Source organism: Molothrus aeneus, chromosome 9 (genome assembly GCF_037042795.1).
Source record: "Molothrus aeneus isolate 106 chromosome 9, BPBGC_Maene_1.0, whole genome shotgun sequence".
NCBI classification, from domain to species: Eukaryota; Metazoa; Chordata; class Aves; order Passeriformes; family Icteridae; genus Molothrus; species Molothrus aeneus.
In genome coordinates, this window is record NC_089654.1 from 29,260,601 (window position 1) to 29,281,554 (window position 20,954).

Genomic DNA, 20,954 nt, shown 5'->3' on the forward strand with positions numbered 1-20,954 from the left:
GAGGGGAGCGCGGCCGCCGCCATGTCCCAGGCGGACCCCGAGCTGCTCCTGCGGGAGCTGGACGGCTGGGACTGGGAGCTGTGCCGCCGGGAGCTGCCCGCCGTGCTGCCCCGGCTCCTGATATCCTTGCCAGCAGGGCTCCGGGTGGCTGTGGGAAAGGCACGCGAGTGGTGGTGGTGGTGGGGGGCTGTGTGTGTGTGTGTGCATCCTTCGGAGTTCCAGGGTTCGAGCGAATGTGTGTGAGGGAGAGCGGTGGGAGCTTTGTGAGGGGCCGGGTGCCGGGAGTTTCTCTGGAGCCGGGTACAGCCTTTCCCTGGAATAAAAGATTTATAGTGTCCAGAACATCGCGTGTGGTTCGACTAGCACTGTAGATAATCCCCGACACATCTCTCACCTACTCCCCCAAAAACAAAAGAAACCCAACCCCCTAAACAAACCCAAACCACACACCACCGAAAAAAAACCCCAAAAACAACCCCTCAAGACTTACTCTCTAATACAGTTTGAAAAAACTTTGTTGATCCTGTGGGTACTCCGGGCTATCAGCCTGTGTTGGTTGTGGAGCATCCCCACCAATTTCATAGGAACGGGAGACAGTGGTAAAAGTCACTGTGGTTCTGCAGGTGCTTTAAAGATACCCTTTATAGAAGAATGAGTTTGATTTTCTTTAACGTTTTTACTCAATGTATGCAGAGTCTGAGGACTGGACTGAGCACATTCGTAAGTAATGGCTAAGAAGTGCCTCTTCCTGTGGAGCCCTGTATTGCAATTGCATTAAAATGAAAATCACTAAAATACTTTTGCTACAACTTTTCAGAGTCTTCAGCAATGGAGCTGGACCTGCTGGACCTTGCATATTCCACTAACTGCACATTGAATGAGCTTTATAAATGCCCCTATAAGAAACTCTGCATCTAAGGCTGCTTTTTTCCTTTCTGCTACTTCTGATCTTTAAATGCACAAAAGAAGAGTGTTTTTTATCTGGTGTTTTATTTTCTTTTGGGCTGTTATCTTCCAGGTGACAAAACTAATAGCTTAAAGAAAATGAGGCCCATTTGTAACTGTTTACGAGTGTTGCTAAAACTGTTACATTGCATATTATGTTGCATTATAAAACTTGCTACTGTTTGCAGTTTGGAATGTGGCAAATTCTGGATTTGTAGGTTTGGCAGTTGTGCTCAGCCTTCAGCTAAGTTTAGTCAGGTGTGCTGCTATTTTTGATGGGTTTGTGCATGTTGGAGCTATTAGTTACTTGATTTTTCAGATCATGTATGTGTGTTTTCATGCATTTCAGATAAGGCAAATGCTCTGTTGCCTCTCTCAAAATCAAGTACCTCAATTGTTTTTGCTTTCTGCAGTTCTTTGTTTCCTCTGGTAGTTTGCTGTATATTTCTGAGAATTACACATTGTAAATATTTTCAAGTACCTGATTTGCTTTTGCTTTCTGGAGTTCTTTATTTCCTCTGGTAGGTTGCTGTATATTTCTGAGAAATACACATTGCAAATGTTTTTCTTTGCAGGTATTTTGAGGATCCTGACTGAAATGTTTTTGCCACATATCAGCCTTGAAGATGTGGAACAAAGCTTTTTCTCAAAAGTATTACCTAAGGTAGGACAGCTTCAGTTAACTGTGGAATTGTCTGTCAGCCCAGTGTTAGAACCTGCTTAGATTGCAGTGATTCTTCTTTGGGGTTGCAAAATACCTATGGGATACAAAAATTGAAATTTACCTGTTAAGAGTTTTCACAGTGTTGTGTTGAATTGTGTCTGTGATTGCTCTCATTCTTTACAGTAGGGAGAAAATCAGATATACAATGTTCTGCTTTCTATATTCAGCAGTAGACTCGGATTTTATTTCTTTCTGAGAAGATTGGGCTTTTTGTAAAATAACCAAGGTGGAGAATTTTTAACTGAGGGAGCTTCTCAGGACAATTAAACTGAAGAGCTCAACACTCCCATATCACAAATGAATGTTGTGAAATTTGTGAATTAATATAGTGAATAATCTTTTAGACTATACTGACCTCACACATGTTTTCTTTTTTTAATAAATGATGGAGAATTTTGTGCCATAGGTGTATTAAAATCAGTGCTTGCATTTTAAGTAAAGAGGTGCCAAATTACTGATTTAAGTTTCAAGACTCAGCTTGTCCATTTTAAGAAGCCAGTAAAAAGCACTTGATTTTCCTTTCTCATATTTTATCTCAAGTAACAAGTTTTTGGAGATTACAAGAAAATTGTCTCATAATAGGTATATCCTGAAAAAGGATCACTGTTTATCCTGCAGTGCCTCACTGTCTTTGCAGCCTCAAAAGTAACGCTCATCCAAAAACCTCAGCTAAAGTAGAAATAAATGTTGTCTGTATGTCACAGGCTTTTTTTAAAAAAGCATTCAAAATGTTAGTAATAATTTTCAACCAACAATTATTTTTTTATGAGACCAAATGAAAGTATTTTTTAAATTATTTGGCTTTAACTAAGTAAAAAATGTTTAGTAGAATAATATATTTAATATATAATATTAAATAATATTTAATATTACTTATTATACATTATATATATGAAATATATTATGAATGAATAATAATATACGTAATATAGGATTGAATAATATATTTCAAGAAAATTAGCTGTGAATTTGCAGCTAATTAGCTAATTAGCTGTTATTTTTTCTAAGATCTGTTTTAGCAGCAGATCTTAGAAAAAATAACAGCTAAAATGTCTTCTGTCTATAATATATACAGAAAATGGTTTTTGCTTCTTGTTATATCATGCTTTATGACTGAAATGCTACGAAGTGTTTTCTGCTGTGAGTTCTCTCTGTGCCTCCATGCCAAGGCAGCAAGCAGGTACAGAATGGCGCTGTTATTTGTCATTAATAGTTTAATTTTATTATTTATGATTATGTGTACCTTTGTAAGTAAAATGTTTCGGTTTTGTTGTGTTCTGCCAGACTCTGCAGTTCTTTGATAACTTGATGTGTGAATTATCCAGCAAGGCCAAAGGACTGACCAGCCAGAGTACAGAGTTGTGCAGTACTGTAAGGAATCTGCTACAGGCAAGTCCCATCCCATATGCTGTCAAAATAATGCATGCATCACTCTTTGCTTTTACCTAAACTGCTAAATTACTAATTACTAAAAAGGTTTTAGAATGTTTTTGGTGGGTAAAATGTGATTTAATCTTCCTTTGTAGTTGAAGTTCTGTTAACATTTTGTGAATGATTTGATTACATCTAGCATGTGATGCTAATAATAATTTTAAAAAATCATCTCAAATTCTGCTCCAAGTCCCTCCTGCAGATGGAATGTGACTCCCCATATTTAAAGAGTGAACCTGGCCCCTGTTTATACATATGTCACTTCATTCTGAATTTTAACATTTTTGTAAATTGAGAGCAATAGTGAAAGAAATAAGGAGTTTTTATGGAGGGTATGGTATTGCAGAAAAGCTCTGGAGCTTCATTCATCTTTAACCAACTACTTCTTTATGCAAATAGCAGTGAACTTTAAATGCTGTGAAAATACAGGTGTATTTCAGCTAAGAAAAGATGCTTTTGGAGGCATTGCAGGAGTGACTGATGTTGTTCAGTGTTGGTCTCAGACGGTGGTGCAGCTGCTGGAGACGCTGACGGGCTGCGTGCGCTCCCTGTGCTCCGTGCAGGAGCTGTCCCTGCACAGCATCCGCTCCCTGCCCTCCTCCGTGCTCTGCCTGCTCAAGAGCACCTTCACACACTGCAAGGTAGGGCTCTGCTGGGAGCACAGGACTCCTGCTGCTCCTGGGCTTTGGGAAATGCAAGAATCCCTCTCTGGGTGGGCTGTTTGGGTGCAGCTAGCTATGGAGCACCTTCACACACTGCAAGGTAGGGCTCTGCTGGGAGCACAGGACTCCTGCTGCTCCTGGGCTTTGGGAAATGCAAGAATCCCTCTCTGGGTGGGCTGTTTGGGTGCAGCTAGCTATGGAGCACCTTCACACACTGCAAGGTAGGGCTCTGCTGGGAGCACAGGACTCCTACTGCTCCTGGGCTTTTGGGAAATGCTATGGAGCACCTTCACACACTGCAAGGTAGGGCTCTGCTGGGAGCACAGGACTCCTGCTGCTCCTGGGCTTTGGGAAATGCTATGGAGCACCTTCACACACTGCAAGGTAGGGCTCTGCTGGGAGCACAGGACTCCTGCTGCTCCTGGGCTTTTGGGAAATGCAAGAATCCCTCTCTGGGTGGGCTGTTTGGGTGCAGCTAGCTATGGAGCCCAGCCCACACTATCTTACATGGACAAAGGCAAAAGACAGGAAGGGCTCTTCTCCACGTGGGGACAAATGTCCTCAGTTTATTCCCAGGAGAACCACCAGATGGAAAGGACCCACGTGGAAAAAAGAGGCCGGGCCAGCTGCCTCTAGGGGGTTTTAAGGGCTGGGAAAGGGGGCTGGAGGAGCAGGACTACAGCCAATGGAATACAAGTGAGGAGGGGTAAAGCAGGGAGAGACCACCACACTGACACTTGGGGGTCCATGGAAGACCATGTGGTGATAGGATACAAGTTATGGGAACAGTGCAAATTACCAAACACCCAGTGCAAACAACTAAATAACTATTTAGTGCAATACAACAGGGAAACACTTTAGAAGATGATCTTATTTTGTTGTTGAAGTATACTTGTAAGGTGACCCCAGTGTGGGGAATAATGTGCTCTGACTCCATGATTCAGAAAGTTGAATAATTGTTTTATTAAGCTATACTATATTATACTAATGCTAAACTAAAGAATACTGTATTAAAAGAGATACTAAAGAAAAATTCCTGACTGTCTGAGACAATCAGGACACAGCTTTGACCCAATTGGCCAAGGAATCAAAATAACCTTCACCAGTGTCCAGTGAACAAATCACTTAGGGTGAATAATCTCCATAACACATTCCACATGTGCAAAGCAACAGGAACAGTGAATAGAGATAAGAATTGTTTTCTCTTCTTCTCTGAGGTTCTCACTGCCTTCCCCAGGAAAAATCCTGGAAGAGAGAATTATGTCTCTCTCTGTTCAGAGAATGTGAATACCACATTAAAGTATTATTCTTTTCATTTTAGTTGTTAAGTCATTTTCAGACTGCACTCAGTGCACAGGTCCAAAGATGATTTTTCATCTGTCTGCCCAGCAAATCTGACCTGCTGGTGAGAAGCTCAGACTGGGCTATTTCCATCCTTTGCATCAGTATTAACTAAACATTCTGCTCAGGAGCACAGTGCTCTGAGGGATCTGTGCAGTGCTGATGGCTGCAGTACTTACAGAGCTACAAATGACAAGTTCCAGAGTGGATTGAAAGCTGAGATTAGTAGGTTTATGTTGGTTACAGTGAGCAGTGTGTATCAGTTTCAGATATGGACTGATCTGAATTTTCAGGTGCAACAGTAATTCCCTCTAAGCATTGAAAATAAAACAAGATTAGGACACACTAACTTTTGCTTGCCTTTCATTTTCATATTTTTAATACTTCTTTCTTGTGGGAACATTTGCCTCAGTTTTCCATGGCAGGATTCAAACTCAGGTGCCATATTTTCATCTATGAAAGTCTTGGGAAGTCTTTGGCATGCTACATCCTTTGCTGCTGACATTGTCATGTTTGTTTGGTTCAAAAATATGAATAGGCCTGATCCAGAGCCCCCTACACTCACAAGATCCAGCCAGACCTCATTAGTTTCCCACGAGCTGCAGGTGAACATATTTTTTATTGAGTGCTCAAGGGCTGTGTATTGAGTTAAAGCAGGTACATCTGTGCCTTGTTCTTTTTCTCCAGAGAAATGTATGGCAAAGCTCTTGGTGTTTTCTGTATGTGAAAAATCCAGCTGTGAGTCCTGAGCTGTTTTACAAACCTCTTCCTCCCCATTTCAGGACAGTGAATCAGTGTACTGTGGGCACCTGCACCTAATTTCTGACCTCCTACAATCCATGTTCAAGGAAACTTACTCCCTTCAGAAACAGCTGATGGAACTGGTTGATCTGATTTCCATAGACTCTGCTTCCACTGAAGATGACATCACATATATGGTGTCAGGTATACATGGGTTTGATACTTTTTTAGTCTTGCTCTGTCTTTTTTTCTTTGGAGAGTATCTTTGAAATTTTAAAACAGGTTTCTGAGTGTACACAGTTCCTGTTGTCCTGACCAGCTTTTCAGAAAGCAGCATTTTGAACCTGAAATATTTCCATTTTTCTCCTGAAGTTGTGTAGATTTGTAGGACAGGGGCAGCACCTAAACACTGAGCCATTTACCTAATTCATGTCAACATGGTGGTATTCTCTCAGTATTCTTTTGGGATTGCTGTGAACTCATAAATCTGATTTATCTCTGTTGCTGTTATTTTCTTAGTAATCCACACTGTGCTGGAGATCTGCTCTGTCATTTCCAATTTGGACCATGCTCTTCATGCCAATACATGGAAGTTCATAATCAAGTATGTAGCTAAACTCTTTGGGTTTATTGTGGTGTGTAGTTTTAAATAATGAATGTCTCCTTTGCTTTGTGCTCAGAGTTCCTCATAAAATTCAAATGAGAGAATTCAATGTAGCTATTTATTAAGAAAATTTAGAAATTTAGCTAGGAGGTAATATTAAAGCAGTGCCAGTGAAAGTGGGTAGGAATTAGTATGAAAAATAATAGAAACTTGACTTTCTGTACTGCAATACAGAAGAAAATTTGCAACACTGTTGTCTGAGTGATGACATTAAGAGGTCTGAGCTGCAGTTCTGTAGATGTTTTTGCCTTGAGTTGGCTGTCTCAAGCTTCCATCCTGCCCCTGCCCTGGGTTTCAGTCATGGCCATGGAGAGCATTGTTCTCTCTGAGTTTCTGCTTTCAGTGTTCATGGATTGCACCAATTGCTGCTGTATAAAAGGCTAAACAGAAGAATTAGTTATTTGGATTTGTAAGAGCTCATTGCATGATCACTTCTGACAGGTAAATACCTGGTTATATTCCTGTCTTTCAGGCAAAGCCTGAAGCATCACTCCCTGCTGCAGTGCCACCTGAAGCACAGTGACATCCTCAGTGGCCTCTGCAAGGACATTCTTCTTTCTTTTGACTCCTGTTTGCAGCTGGCTGAGCAAATGAAGGTGTCAGAAATACAGGTGAGTTAAAAAGCTCCCAGAGCTGCCAGTGAACTTGAGGAGGAGAAATTCTTTGTGCTGTATTATTGCTTGGAGTCATTTGGTTTGGGTTTTTTGGGTTTTCTTTATTTCATGACAGAATACCTTTGGAACCACATGAAAATGAGGCCCACAGCTTTGTGTAGATTGAGGATGTTTTAGTGAGACACTAAGTTTTCACCATACTATGTGAGAATTTTTTTTTATTTCCTAAACTGACAACATCCCAAGGTTGGGCAAATCCTTAATATTGCTCTAAAAAAGCTAAAGCATACATACAAAAGATTTTTAAAGTTCCCCCCCCCTTAGCTTTAGAGTCTGTGGAGAATCAAATGTGAAATAGGTTTTGAACACTGTTAGCAATCTAACTTCCTCTTTTACTCTCTATTTGTTCCTCTATATGTTAATTAACTTTTAGAACTGCTTCTTTTGGACAGGAGGGCACTGACTTCAGGCTGTTCCAGAAGACACTGAAACTGTGCAGGTTCTTTGCTAACTCCCTTGTACACTACACCAAGGTAGGTGTAATATTTCAATATTTGAATACTTCAATTTTATGTTAGTATTAAATTTAAGCCTCTGCTCTGCAGATGGCATCATTTTGTACTGTACAATATCGTAATGATTTACAGCTATCTCATATGGGCAGTATCATTAACATCCATGCATAACCTGCTTTAGTTCTTCCACCTGTAAATACTCACAAGCCTGTACAGGATTACTGTTGGGATTTCCCAGATAAAATAAACTGGAGCAGGTTGTTTCATGCAGTGGCACTGAGGAGGTGGTAGGAGATGTGCAGTAATTCATGTAATTAATTCATCATGGATACTTTTATTTTAAAAGTATCACTCAAAATTGATGGCTTTTGCAGGAATTTCGTGCCTGCCTCTCTGATTCCTGTTCTCAGTTACATCAGCTCTTTCTTCAGATATACAGGTATGTGAAGTACAAATAATTGATTATTGATAGTGTCTTAATAACATTTCAAAATTACATTCTTAAAATACAGATATTTTGAGATGTAAAAATGCACTTCTCGTTCCAGAGTTGTTGCCATCTTTTTTCATGTACAGAAAGCTAAAATACTTTTAATAAATTTGGTGGTTTAGTGTTTTATAGTTACCTTAAACCCCATTCTTGATCAATGCTGTGCATGTCCCATAATGACAAACCATTAACTTTGTTTCAACTATTTATGCAAGATTTATTAACAAATTATGTGTAGGAGATGCAGAAAAAAGCCTCTACAACTAAATGCAGGTGTCAGCAGTGCCTTTTGACAGATTATTTCTACTTTAAGACAAAGTTTGTAAAAATTTGTCCTGGAGAAAGAGGGGATCAGAAACAGTGTCCTGAAATTTTTCATAACTTTACTGTTGTGTTAATAATTTTGTGGAATCTCACAGAAGGACTCTGGCTCTTCTGGAAGCAGATGCTCTTATAAATGTCTTATAAATGTCTACAAGTGTTTTATCACTTTCCTTTCAAAAAGTTTGGTTGCTGCAGTGGTGGGGAAGCATAAGAGAACCCAGATTTTATACTAATAATTGTTTATTCTATGAAATCAGAGGGCTGATTTCTGCCCTTTGTTGGAATTCAACCAGGCTCTGTGGTGAGATGTGCACCTGAGTTCACTGCATGTTCCACTGCAAGACTGGGTGGATATTTTTTTAGGAGTTTCTTCTTCTAAGTTTCTTCTTCTAGTTTTTTATGAGTTTCTTCTTCTAAGAGGGCTGATTTCTGCCCTTTGTTGGAATTCAACCAGGCTCTGTGGTGAGATATCTGAGTTCACTACATGTTCCACTGCAAGACTGGGGGGATATTTTTTTAGGAGTTTCTTCTTCTAAGTTTACTCCCCTTGTAGGTTTTTCCCAAGTGGAAAGTTGTAAACTTTTATTCACTCAGGGAATAATGAGCAGGATTTTTGAGTAGGAAAGTAGCATTTTTACAGTTCACTTTATAAGCTGCAAGAATATAAGGTTATTTCATGATCTCTTGCTTTATTCTCATATTGGTTCTTTTTTTCTTTTATTGTTCAAGGTATTTTTTTCCCTCTTCAGAGAAGCTCTGATACCCTTTTAGGGTCATATGTTAGTGCTGTGATATTTATGGCTGTAAAATCATGTATAAAGGTGTTTTCTTGGCTTTTCCCTTTCACTTGACTCTTTGTGATCTGAAATGTTTCTTCTGAGAGTTGTTATGTATTTTACACACATTTGCTGTGAGCTTGTAAGGTTTTCTTTAAATGTTTAGTAAAATATTGCATTGTGATGCTTATTTTAAAGGCTGGATGCAGAGTTGTAACTCTTGGGCTATAACAGATGTTCTAAAATGGGGAGCCTTTTCTGTCTTTTATTTCACAGGAACAAGGAAATAATGAATTTGCCTTTTTGTAGTTCTTTTGGAGAAAAGTAGTATTGCTAAAAATGCTACTGAGAATATTTAACTTTTTTTTTCTGTTTCTGCCTCAGCAAATTTCCTCCCAGTCTTTATGCTCCAGAGATCTTGGAAGTTCATCAAGATGAAATATCCCAGGTTTTTCTTGTGGCTCTGGACCCTCTCATCACCCAGCTCCTTCCCTTCAGTCCTTTCATGGAACGAGTGTTAAGTGAAAATTTAGGTGGGTTGAAAGTACAATCCCAGCATTGACATTTTGACTTTCTGGACCATAATATTCTGTACTCACTTGCTTGTCTCTGGTTCTTCTGTTAGTGCTGTGATAGAGCTGATTGCCTGCTAATTTGGGTGGATTTTATAACAGCTACTTTATGTTGTTGCTGGATTCATCTTTTCCAAAGTACTCATGGCAATTCTGATTAACAGAAATCCTGTCCATTCTGCTCTTTTGCATCATTTCAATCCACATTTGCCACAAACTTTCAAAGTAAGATGGATTTTTTTTCTGCTCTTCTCTTAGTAGGGGAAGACAGCTTTTTTTTCATGAAGTAAATATTTTCTGTGAAAAGTTGCATGCCTGGGAAAATATCAGCCTTTTGTTTCAACAAGCTCTTTCCTTGATTTCTGCCCTGACCAACATCTCACCATTCTGAGATAGCTCATCAATTTGCCTCTACACTTGCTTAAAAGCCAGTTTACACACACAGTAAATATATCTAGGCAACTTTCTTCACATTTGAAACCCAAATTTCTACAGGTCTCCCTCCTGAGCAGCAGCTGCCCCAGTGTCTCCTCCTGCTTACCATAATGGACAAGCTGTCCTCTCAGCCAGAAGAAGTGCAAACTCTCTGGAACACAGGAAAAAGGTACAAAAAAGGTTTTTGTTGTGGTTCTTCACCACAGCAGTCAAACAGGCAAACAAAGGGGCTCAGCTGCTGGAGTTTCCTTTGCAACTGAACTTGGGAAATTGTCACTATGGATTTGCATCCTTATGCCAAGACTAACAGGATGTGATGTTCGTTGCCTCAGGAGTGAAGGATACAGAGACAGAGATGTCTTTGTTTTTTCAGGAAGGAGTGGTATTTAATGTACTTGTAGGGTAGGAATAAGGCTCTGAATGTAATTTGTTGATACTTCACTAAGTTAAAGTCTCACACTTTTATGCCTGAACCCTCTAATAGTCACCTGAATTGGTAAAAGAGGAAGGCAGTCAGCAACATAAATCTGGTGTAAAAGCACTGAAATTATTGCTATCTTTTCTGGCTAAAGACAAAGATTTTGAAATACCAACATTGCTTGCAGGATTTGGGACTTACATGTCTGTAACTAAACTGTTCTCTTTTTTGTTTTTTCTTTTTTTCCTTTCCCCCTTGCAGCCTCTCCTTGTTGTCAGCTCTCTTCCTCAGTTTCCAGCAGTGCTGTGGGGAGCTTTCTCTCCCTGTGTGTTTGCCACAGGTGCTCAGTACAGGACAGCCAGCAGTTCCCATCACCCTCTATCACTATGTCTGTGTCCACCTGTGCTCCTTCATTGCTTCCACACTCCCATCACACTTCCCTCAGCTGGTAAGACTGGGTTTTGCTTATCTATTTGCTTATCAAGCTGTTGTGATGCATAGGTGCTGCTTAAAAAGAATGGGTTCTTTCTAATGGTGTGGCTCTGAAAAGATGCTCAGAGAGAACCATCTCAGAGATGCTTTTGTAGAAATCAGCTGTGGCACAGTTGCATGGCTGGAGTTCAGTTACACAGCAAATGTCACTTTTGGGAAAGGGGAAAAGAAAATTCTTGAGGACCTCAGTGGTCTTGCCAATTTTTATTCTCTTTCAGAGTAGGGAAGATCAGGTTGTTATAAAGTTTTCTTATAAAGTTGTTCTAAAGTTTTCAGTGCTTTCTTTTCTGTGGTATTCAGGCTGTGTTCATTTTCCTGTTTCTCCCCAGGAACATGCCCTGCTGGAAGCTGTGCTGGGTCACAGTATGGTCACATCTCTGCTGGCAATGGACTCCTGGTGCTTCCTTGCCCGGTAAGATGCTCCCAGTACAGTCAAGCATGTTTTCCACAGATCCAGTTCATTCTGTTGGTGTTGTACATAATTTGCATTTTGCTTGAGAGAGATTTTTGTAAGACAGAATTGTCCCAGACTTGGACTATTTTCAGATACAGAACATATTTTGAAAATTAGGAGTAGAAATGGTTTGACCATTTTTATGATCTTGCAAGCAAGAGGAACATAGCTTCTCTCTTTAATAACTGATTTTTGAAGTGGTTGTCTCAAGTAAATTGTGTCTCTGCAAATCAAATTTAAATATGTCATAGGAAATGGCAATTTCTCAGACCAGATTTATGATACTTAGTCTCTACAAGAATAGGAAGTACAGATTCACAAGCTGCTGTCTCTCCTGTTTCAGATATGGAACAGCTGAGCTGTGTGCTCACCATGTTAATGTGATTGCCCACTTGGTAAGAACCACAGTGATGTTGCTTTGATTTTTTAAGATTTTCTAAGCCTTCTGATGTTTAAATTCTTGTAACAAACTTTCTCACACGCTTTCTGTAAATAACTTATTGATTTGCATTCTTTTATGGAGGAGGAGAAATTTGATAGACTTGGTTTGTCCAGTGCCATTGGAGAGGTGGCACTTTCACCCTCCAATCCACTGTCACTTTTGGAAATCAATAAATGTTGGAGTCAGATAATAAACTTCCCTTTTCACACCTTGAGAGCAGCAGTGTGTGTGCTCGTGTTGTTTCATGTCCTATAGTGACACAGTGATGTTTGCAGTTTGACACCAGCTTTAATCTGAGTGCTACCAGCAAAGACTCAAATGGAGATTTGAATTCTTCAAATTGGCTTAGCAATTAGCAGAAACAGTCCAGTGAAAATACAAACCAACATGCCCTGCTTACTTTATTTCCAGTGTAACTGCTGTGATCCCACACAGCAGCTCTCAGAATGTCCTGTACAGAATTTGTTTGCTCAGTGGTGATTTTTCCCTCAGTGTAATGAGGTGCATTTCTCTTTTACCCCAATGCAGGTAAAGGCTTGGCCCAGTGCCTGCTGCCAGGTCCCTGCCCTGGGTGTGCTGCTGAGGAGAATGCTGTTCCTGATGGCTCCAGAGCATCAGGCAAGTCAGTAGAAGAGATTTGAATCAGTGCCCTGTGTTCAAATATTCCCTTTCAGTTCTGGAGAAGTGACAAGATGTCGAGTGCTCACTTGCTGCACTTGTTATTGTACTTGTTATTACTTAGTCTAAGTCATTTAGTCACTAAGTTATTACTTATTGTGGGTCCCACCTCGTGCAGATGTGCTCTTTAAAACAAGAAAAGCACACTGACCTTTCTAAGAGTCTTGCTGGGTAGCAATGAGGTCTTTTTTTTGACAAAGTATGAAAACAGCACATCTCCCCAGACTGGCTGAAACTGTGTCCTGTCATTGCATCTGTGACACCTCATGACATCAGGTGTCAAGAGGAGTGTCCTGTCCTGTCCTGTCCTGTCCTGTCAGTGCCTCTCTGTGTACCCTGGAGGGGCTGAAGCCCTCTCTTCTACTCACTGGGGCCATTGCTTCAAGCAGCTGAAAGAATCAGTTGCTTAATCATTCTAATGTCCTGTATGTGACAAGGGAGGTGGCAGTTTCTAAATGTTTTTCAAATAAAAAGATGGATTTTATATGGATGGATTTATATATGGAAATCCTTTACACAAATTGTTTAGCATAATTAATCTGAAGCAAACCAGCTTTTTTGTTTTCTCATCTTTTTGGTTTCATCATTTTGGTTTGGTTTCTCATCTTCTGAGCTACCAAATTGTTTTTTGGTCTGTTTAGATTCTATTGCCTTTTGTTTCCAGGTAGAATTTGCTCATGAATTTCCTCCTGAAGAGGTGGAGAACTTGGCCGTGTGGCAGCACGTGTCCCTCGGAGCCCTGAGCCCTGACCTCAGGGCACAAGTGGCGTCTCAGCTGTGCTCGGCAGGGCTCGGGCGGTGCCGCCAGTGGCTGAGCAGCAGCCGAGCCTTGGGAGGGCTCCCTCCTGTGGTAAGGAGATCTGCTTCTCTCTGGAAAATGAATGAACTCCAGTTTTTCAAAGGGTTCTGTTGCACAGCTTTTTTTTATGCTTATGTGCATAAGCAAGAACTCTCATTTTAATGTTTTCTTGTAGTATGCAGCACCTTAGGAGCTCTGCTGTGCTAGTGGAGGTTCTGTGATTCTCTAGTTATTCTAATTGTTTGTTCTCTGACTGAGCAGATGTATTTTTCTTCAGAATTTCTCATTTATGCTGTACCTTAGCATACAATTCCTCTTCAGTTTTAAAACCTGCTGGTTTTATGCAGCATCAAATCTGGAAGATGCTCACTGGTCTCTTTGATGAGGGAACGTGAGAAACCAGAGGCTTCCACATGAAGTTTCTGCTGCCAAGGCAGCAAATGACCTGCAGTGTGTGTGAAACTCACAGAAGTAATGGATGCTTTCCCAGTTCTGGAATCTTTGTTGGCTGCTCTCCTTCTGGATTAGCTGTTCTGAACAGCTGAGGGAGCACTTTGGGCTTCTTGCCACCTTGGATCACTTTAGCTGTTTCATATGAGCCTGGGGTTTTGGGTTGGTTTTCATGTAATGTGTTCTGGTTGGTCTCACACATTTTTTCCTCCTAGAACACTGCCCTTTCTGCCCTGCTGGGTGCCTGCAGTTCTGCTGATGCCACTCTGGAGGCAGAACTTAAGGCATCTGTCTTGGGAGTGCTCAGTCAGTTCTGGTCTTTTCTCCAGGCTAAGCAGGTAAGAGAGTTTGCTGCTCCAGCAGTGAAAGCATGTCTTGCTGCTGTTTCCTCAGATTGTTGGTGCTCATTTGTTTGACTTAGATTGGACTGTTTCAGTAGTGTACCAGTGCTGCCCTTCTGCTCTCAGCTGGTTTTTCTGTAGGGCAGGATGAGCTCTGGGGAGCTTGAGTTTGAATTTCCTGAATGTTACATATATGGTTCCTTGTTACTCCATCTGTTACTCAGTGTCACATTCAGACTTGCTCAAGGAGAAGCCTGAATTACCTGAGTTTGGTTCATACCAGTTACACATTCAGTGTATTTTGAATATTCATCAGAATGTGACCAAAACTCAGGGTGATCTGATCAGAGCACAGCCCAGCACATGGGGCAATCGCCCTGCATAAAGGAAAGAAAAAAAGGATTGTCAGGGTTTTCATGCTCCAGATTAGAAAAGAAAGTTTGAGAGAGGGAGTGAAGAGCCAACAATGTGCCCCTTCAGAGGTCTTTCCAAACCTCAGCCATTCTGTGAGGACATTTGGCAACTGAAAGTGAAAAGAAACAGTTCAGATAACCTCTAGGTGCCTATTTTAGTGAGTGGTGAAAGGAGAGGAGAATTAAGAAATGTTCTTCACAAAAATCAAAGAAAATGGGCTCATAAAATATGACCACTTAGAAGTACTGATATGATTATTTCAATATTTTCTTTGCTGCTTACAATGCAGTGTTTTACATCTGTGAAATCAGACTAACAATTTTGGAATGCTACTGTAACTTGACATTCTCTCCTAAGCAGTAATTCCATGAGCTAAAATGCAATGTTCCTGATATCTTGTGCTCTCTTCAAGGTCTCAGATGAGCCATGTCTCCAGAAGACACTGTGTTTATTGCTTCACCTTTTGGAATTTTTCATCCAAGCATTAGATGCTCAACTGATGACCCAGGTAAAAAAAAATCCTAAAACCCCCAACACCGCCTTATGAATTATTCACTACATGAAAACCAAGTTCTTTGTGATTTATTGAAATCTCAAATGAGTTATTTCATGGTCTGGCCTTCTCTTAACAAGGAAATAATCTTCCTTGGTTACTTTCCTGGCCTTCAAACCGAGCACATGGCATTTTGGTTAACACTGCTTTTGAGAATCCCTGTCCTCTGTAAGATAATTGAGATCTAAGGAAGTGCTTTAGGGACCATGCTCATTTCTTCCTAAAATGCACCCTGCAGCTTTATCCTGGCCAGTTCTATTGGAGGTGCAGCAATCCTCCTTCAGGTTTCTAAACTCCCTGTGTGTGGATTTAAAGATGAGCCTGCTCAGTTCCACCTGCAGTGTGTCTGATGGGCTCTGCTGGGGTTTGTGTCCTGCAGGTGTTTGCACTGCAGTCATCCCTGCTCCAGCTGCATCCCCCGGATCATGTCCGTCTGGCCATGGTGGATTTTCTCTCTTCCATGGGAAAGGTGTTTATTCCACAAGAAGCACAGGTAAATGGAATTGTGGCCTTAGTGAAATTGCCTTAGCTTTTGATAAAAAGACTTTTGATTAAATATACAAGTTCATTAAATAGATACAGGAATGTCAGGACAGTTGTCCTGGATTAATGGTCTGCAGCAGGTTTCTTTTTTATCAAGACATGCTGAGTGCATGCAAGATGCTTCCAATGCCAGTCCTTTCTCACTGGTGAGAAGCAACAAGAAGTGAGAATAGAATGTCACCTCCCTCACAGTGGTTCTTTAACCGGACAGGGCAGTAGCATTCTCACATTTCCCAAACCTGTCCCTCAGTCTGAGAGCCAGTCTTCAATAATAAATCATGATGGTGAGATATGCTCAGCTAACTCTTGGGAACTGATGGCTGTTGGTTCTGTTGCAGAGGCAGGTTGTGCCCCAGCTGTCCTGTCTGTTTGCCTCTCTGCTGGCTGACCAGACCTGGCTGATTCAGCAGCACGCCCTGGAGGCATTCACACAGTTTGCAGAGGTGAGCAGAGCACAGCTCTGGCTGCAGGCATTTGGTTCTGTTAACTTCTGTTGTACACAAATTCTCCTGACTCAAATGTTTGCTGCTCCCCACTGCACAAGCTGGATCTGAGTTACAGCTGTTGCACATTGAAAGTGCTGGGGGCTGGTGCAGGTGGAAGAGATTTCAGGAGCTGGAAGTGAAGAAGGGTTGGGCACTGGTTGCAAGGGGGCAGATGTCATAGAAACATCTATTTTGTTCCCTTGTTAGCATGAACGTACTGAACAGCCAATAACATTTTTGACAGGAAACAAGACATGAAGATGTTGTTCCTTGGTGCCTGAATTCTGAAGAAACTAAGAACAAAGTTGTTAATTTTCTGGCTAAGGTATGTGTATTGTTTAACCATTTTACTGCTATCTTAGTGGATGCTGTACCTGTGCTATCAGCAATACACAGCATGGGTCTACTCCTGCATTATCTGCATGGCCATTAAGTAACTTTAAAATAATCTGTCTGGTTGAACTTCTCTACTTGCTTTAATCAGCAGAATTAGCAACTGCCATTCCTATGCACACTGGTCCTCCAGTACTTTCAACAAAAGCAAAGCATTTATTATCCTTAAACAAAAAATACTTACTAAATTGCACTGTTGTTTTTGAAAGAAGTTACCTATTAAAAAGACAGGATTTGATAATTTGATTTCCTTTCCCATTTCTCTTGGATCAGTTTCTGAAATCTAAATGAGCACATATGAAACATCTCAGTGCCTTTTGCTTATTAGGAGAAATCCTCTTAGTGCAGGTGCCTGTTGCTGCAGAACAGTGGCATTGGGAAAGGGGGGACAGCTGCAGCTTGAGGCAGGGCTCTGGTTGAGCAGCTTTTGACAAGTAGATAATTTACCAAAGACCTGGTAGCTGCCAGTGGTGCTGACCCAAAGTTGTAGATTACCTCAATCTCTGTGAGAAAAAATATTCTTTGAACTGCTCATTAAAATCCCTCCCTGTCTCCCTTTTCTTCTGGCCTATAAACTGTGCCTGTGAAGGTTGCTAATGCTTAGTTACCTCTCCTGGGGCTTTCTCCCCAGACAAGGCAGGTGGAAGAGACAAGAGAAGCACGGACAGAACGCCTGAAGCAGGAAAGGATTACCTGGAATGCACAGGTCTTGAAAGTGGATGGAGAATTGGAGTCAACAGGAGAGGTATGTGTGATTCTGTTAATTTCTGACAGTTCTGGGGAGTCTGAAAAGCTGAGCTACTCTTGCTGCCTTCCATGTCCTAAGAAGAAAGGTCACATGCACTCCTAGCCCTTTGTATGATATTTTAATGGTCTGGTCAGGTGGTGCCTGCCAGGCAGCAAGAACCCTCGCAGGACCAGGGACTCTTGCAGCTCTGCTCCACCTACGGGGTTTCTTGCATTTGGATGAAGACTGATCCCTCAAGTACAGTATTAAATTAATGTTTCATGCAGTATTAAATTGATGTTTCATGCTTAAATCTGCAGCCTGTGGCCAAAAGAGCCTGTCACCCGCCCTCTGAGGAGCAGTACAAGGCAGCAGTAGGCACCATGGAGGGAGCAGTGGAGGCTGTGAAGCTGCTGCTCCAGAAAGGGCCCCCCCCAGGCTGGCTTGCAGTGAAGCTGGAGGCTCTGCACGCAGCCATTGCCACCCTCAGGGACAGCCTGCAGTAGGTGCTCCTCAGGCCTTGGGGACAATGACCCAGCTGGGCTCCCTGGTGGGAGGGAGGAGGTGCCTTTGTGCCAGGAGAGCTGCAGAAGGAAAAGCTGTGCCATGGGGCAGTGCTCTACAGAACTGCTGGCTCCTGGTTGTGTGCCAGGATGGACTGAGGGGGGCATGCCAGCCTCTCCTGCGTGGCCTGATGGGTTTGAGTGCACACTACTGCACATGGGAGCTGTGGGGCTTTATATTGCTTGTTCTTCTACTGTGTGGAGATAAACATGCCATGGCATTGGATTCTGAATACTGAGAGGTTTGGATCTGTTGTAAAAGTAGCAGTGACCTTGTTCCTGTCACATGCAGGCACTCCACGCTAGGGTGATCCTTTAAAAATAATCTTTATTGGTCTTTACAGTTAAGAGCAGAAAGAACATGGTGCTTAAGCAGTTTGTGGTTGTTCACTGTATGGTTCCTAGCACCTCTTGTGCCATCCATTGACAGAACTATACAAACAGAAATAAATAAGTTGAATAAACTGTACATTCATCTTAAAATCATCTCTTAGCTGAAAAGTTAAAAGGAGCCATTTCTAAGGGCTTTATTTTTCTGGGAAAGGGGAAAAAAACCAAACAGGAAAACCAAAGGAAAAAGGCACATTAACCAAGAAACTCAGTGTGACTTTCATTTATTGTCAGCAGTTTTTCAGGGAAGGGGTGAGTTCTGGATCAATCTCCTCCACCACTCTTGGCCTGCAGTAGCACATCAGCACCATCACCACCAGCAGCTGTCCTCTCTCTGGGAGCAGGGGCAGCACCACAGCTGGGCACATTGCTGGAGTGCAGGCTCACCCCTGCAGCTTTTGGCACAGACTGGGAAGGAGCATCCCTGGCAAGAGCTCAGGCCCCACAGGATCTTGTGGCTGTGCAGCAAGTGCCTGCCTTGTGGCAAAAGCAGTGCTGAGGTACTTTAGCCATTGTACCGGGGAAGCAGCAGCTCCTGTCACAGGATCCAACACAGCATCAATCGCCTTGGTCTCACTCACAACTGTTACCAGTTTGTATCATCTTCCCAGTTCAACTCCTCTTCTTCACCCCAGCCTGTAGCTTCAGCCTAGAATCACATAAAATTATCAAGATTAAGGGATGTGGAATGTACTCGTGTGCTTAGCACAGCCCAGGAGCCAGGCAGGAGCCTTGTGTGGCTTGGGATGGCAGAGCATTCATCCACAAGGCCAAAAGCACAAACATGAAGTGTCAGTTTTTGCAGCTTATGGTCTTAAAGAACTTTGTCTTTAAGGTGATTCCTCTTGTAGTTCAAAAGCAGATTTAACAGGGAGTCTTATTTTTTTTCTGTTTGTATCAAACCCACTTCCCATTAAAAAAAGGATGCCATACATTAGATTATATCCTTCCCCTAGGAAAGAGCTGTTTTCTTGTTGTATTCTAACACTAAGTTTGACCTGCCCTTCCCACTGACAGAGAACTCACTGGGTTCCCCCCACAATGGGGTTGGGATCATGACAGTCACAGGACACTGTGCCACTTTCAAATGTCATAAACAACTCCAGTTTACAGCCCCATGCTCCCTGCTGTCCCTGGGGTAGCTCTCTTGAGGCTGAATGAGCAAAACAACTTGAAGTCAACACCTGTTCCCTAAGAGAGTTACATGTTCAGGTGGGAACACTGCCTTCCCCTCCTAGGAAACAGCAATGCTCTTTGGAGTCTCCCTGATTGGGCTACAGGGATTTATCTGCTTAAAGAAGCTCCAGTTTTGTGACCCCCTGTGTCTCTGAAAGAGAGAAAGGTTTCAGCTATTCTTTCATGAAAACAACACACTCAAAAATCTTTACTCTGTAATCCAGAGGTTCAGGTTTCCTGGATCTTAATTTAAATGCTATTATGTTTTGCTAAAAGAGTCAGGAACAACACTTCAGTCCTGAGCACTCTCTGTGCCTGAAAGCCCCTTCTGTTTGTGGATGGGACCATGTCTGTTCAGCAGCCAGGATCCAGCCTTGTTTTACCTGTCCTGACCAAACTCTCCTTAACAAATCACAGGATTCCAGGATACAGAGTAAAAGCTGGAGCTAAAACCCCTGAGTGCTTGCAGCAGTGTACAAATGGAGTCCATTCCCTGTTTCCTAACAGAGCTCCCTTTGCTGCACCAAGTGCCCACTGCAGCACCTGCTGTGTGCTGAGGAGCCCCTCAGGGCTGCAGTCACCTAAACCTCGAGCCTCTTACCTCAATCACATCAGCTGCTGCAAATTTGGATGAGAACAGCACATTCTGGGAGGCCCCTTCTCTGCTGGACACCCCACCTGAGTGAGTGGGAATAACTGCTTCTGTCCTTGCCTCAGGGAAAATCAAGAGGGAGGAAGAAGGTTTAATGTCTGGGATCATGTCAGCAAACCAGTCCAGCTCTGGGTCTTGCACTGGTTTCCTCTTCACTTTGATGGTGAATTCTTCTCCCAGGCCAGACTCTGATGAAGACTTCAGCCTTTCCTGAAAGGTTTTTGGCAGCACAGTTTCTCCCAGTTGTTCCTCATGGTCCCACTTGTCATTGCTCCAGCTGTTCCCATGGCAAGGCTTTGTGGGGGGACTCAGTCTGAGGCTTTTGAATTCTTTGCTCAGTTGCTGGGTACCTGGCAGAGGCCTTTCAGCTGCACCAGCCTGTGTCACACTGGGGCAGGTTCCTGAGGACACTTTACAACTGGGGCTCCTGGGTTCAAAGTCATCCCAAGGCTTCTCATCTACATCATGATCAGCAAAGTAAGGCCCCGTGCTGCCCTGCAGCTCCCGGGGCTGGATCTGGATGTTCACAGTTTTCTCAGTGTCTGTCTCCTCTGGCTCACTCCAGTCTGGCCACTCCTCTGCTGGCTTTTCTGAGGTAGTCAAAGAGCTCCTGCTGCTCCCCAGTGTGTTAATGCTTCCAGGAATTCCATTCACGGGGGGCTGAGGGCCTTGCTCACCTGTGGAAGACAAAGGTGTTACACAACCATTTAAAGAGAGCAAGTGCAGGCAGAGATGGAGTTATGGCTAAAA

At 42.3% G+C, this 20,954-nt stretch overlaps 2 protein-coding genes across 2 annotated transcripts in view; one reads left to right on the forward strand and one right to left on the reverse strand.

Moving 5' to 3' along the window:
- Window positions 1-18,455, forward strand: FIRRM (FIGNL1 interacting regulator of recombination and mitosis). Its single transcript, XM_066555231.1, has 24 exons — window positions 1-120; window positions 681-720; window positions 1,521-1,609; window positions 2,954-3,058; window positions 3,604-3,741; window positions 5,886-6,048; window positions 6,364-6,448; window positions 6,981-7,119; window positions 7,575-7,655; window positions 8,012-8,076; window positions 9,612-9,760; window positions 10,295-10,403; window positions 10,914-11,100; window positions 11,474-11,556; window positions 11,942-11,993; window positions 12,569-12,658; window positions 13,383-13,568; window positions 14,183-14,305; window positions 15,135-15,230; window positions 15,655-15,768; window positions 16,157-16,261; window positions 16,548-16,628; window positions 17,328-17,441; window positions 17,744-18,455. The coding sequence occupies exons 1-24, from the start codon at window positions 22-24 to the stop codon at window positions 17,927-17,929; spliced, it is 2,679 nt and encodes an 892-aa protein (XP_066411328.1). The 5' UTR covers window positions 1-21; the 3' UTR covers window positions 17,930-18,455.
- The window catches only part of SCYL3 (SCY1 like pseudokinase 3), a 17,229-nt gene continuing 14,569 nt past the window's right edge, over window positions 18,295-20,954 (reverse strand). Inside the window, exons 13-14 of the mRNA XM_066555230.1 lie at window positions 20,154-20,881; window positions 18,295-19,025 (exon numbers count right to left, since the gene is read on the reverse strand). Coding sequence (XP_066411327.1) covers window positions 18,963-19,025; window positions 20,154-20,881 — 791 coding nt within the window. The 3' untranslated portion in view covers window positions 18,295-18,962. The remainder of the gene's footprint in view (window positions 19,026-20,153; window positions 20,882-20,954) is intronic.

Excerpts from the sequence above, each read along its gene's own strand:
- FIRRM (XM_066555231.1), top strand. The coding sequence starts at position 22 with ATGTCCCAGGCGGACCCCGAGCTGCTCCTGCGGGAGCTGGACGGCTGG. Across the intron at positions 10,404-10,913 it reads CTCTGGAACACAGGAAAAAG|CCTCTCCTTGTTGTCAGCTC; the intron begins GTACAAAAAAGG and ends TCCCCCTTGCAG. Across the intron at positions 13,569-14,182 it reads TGGGAGGGCTCCCTCCTGTG|AACACTGCCCTTTCTGCCCT; the intron begins GTAAGGAGATCT and ends TTTTCCTCCTAG.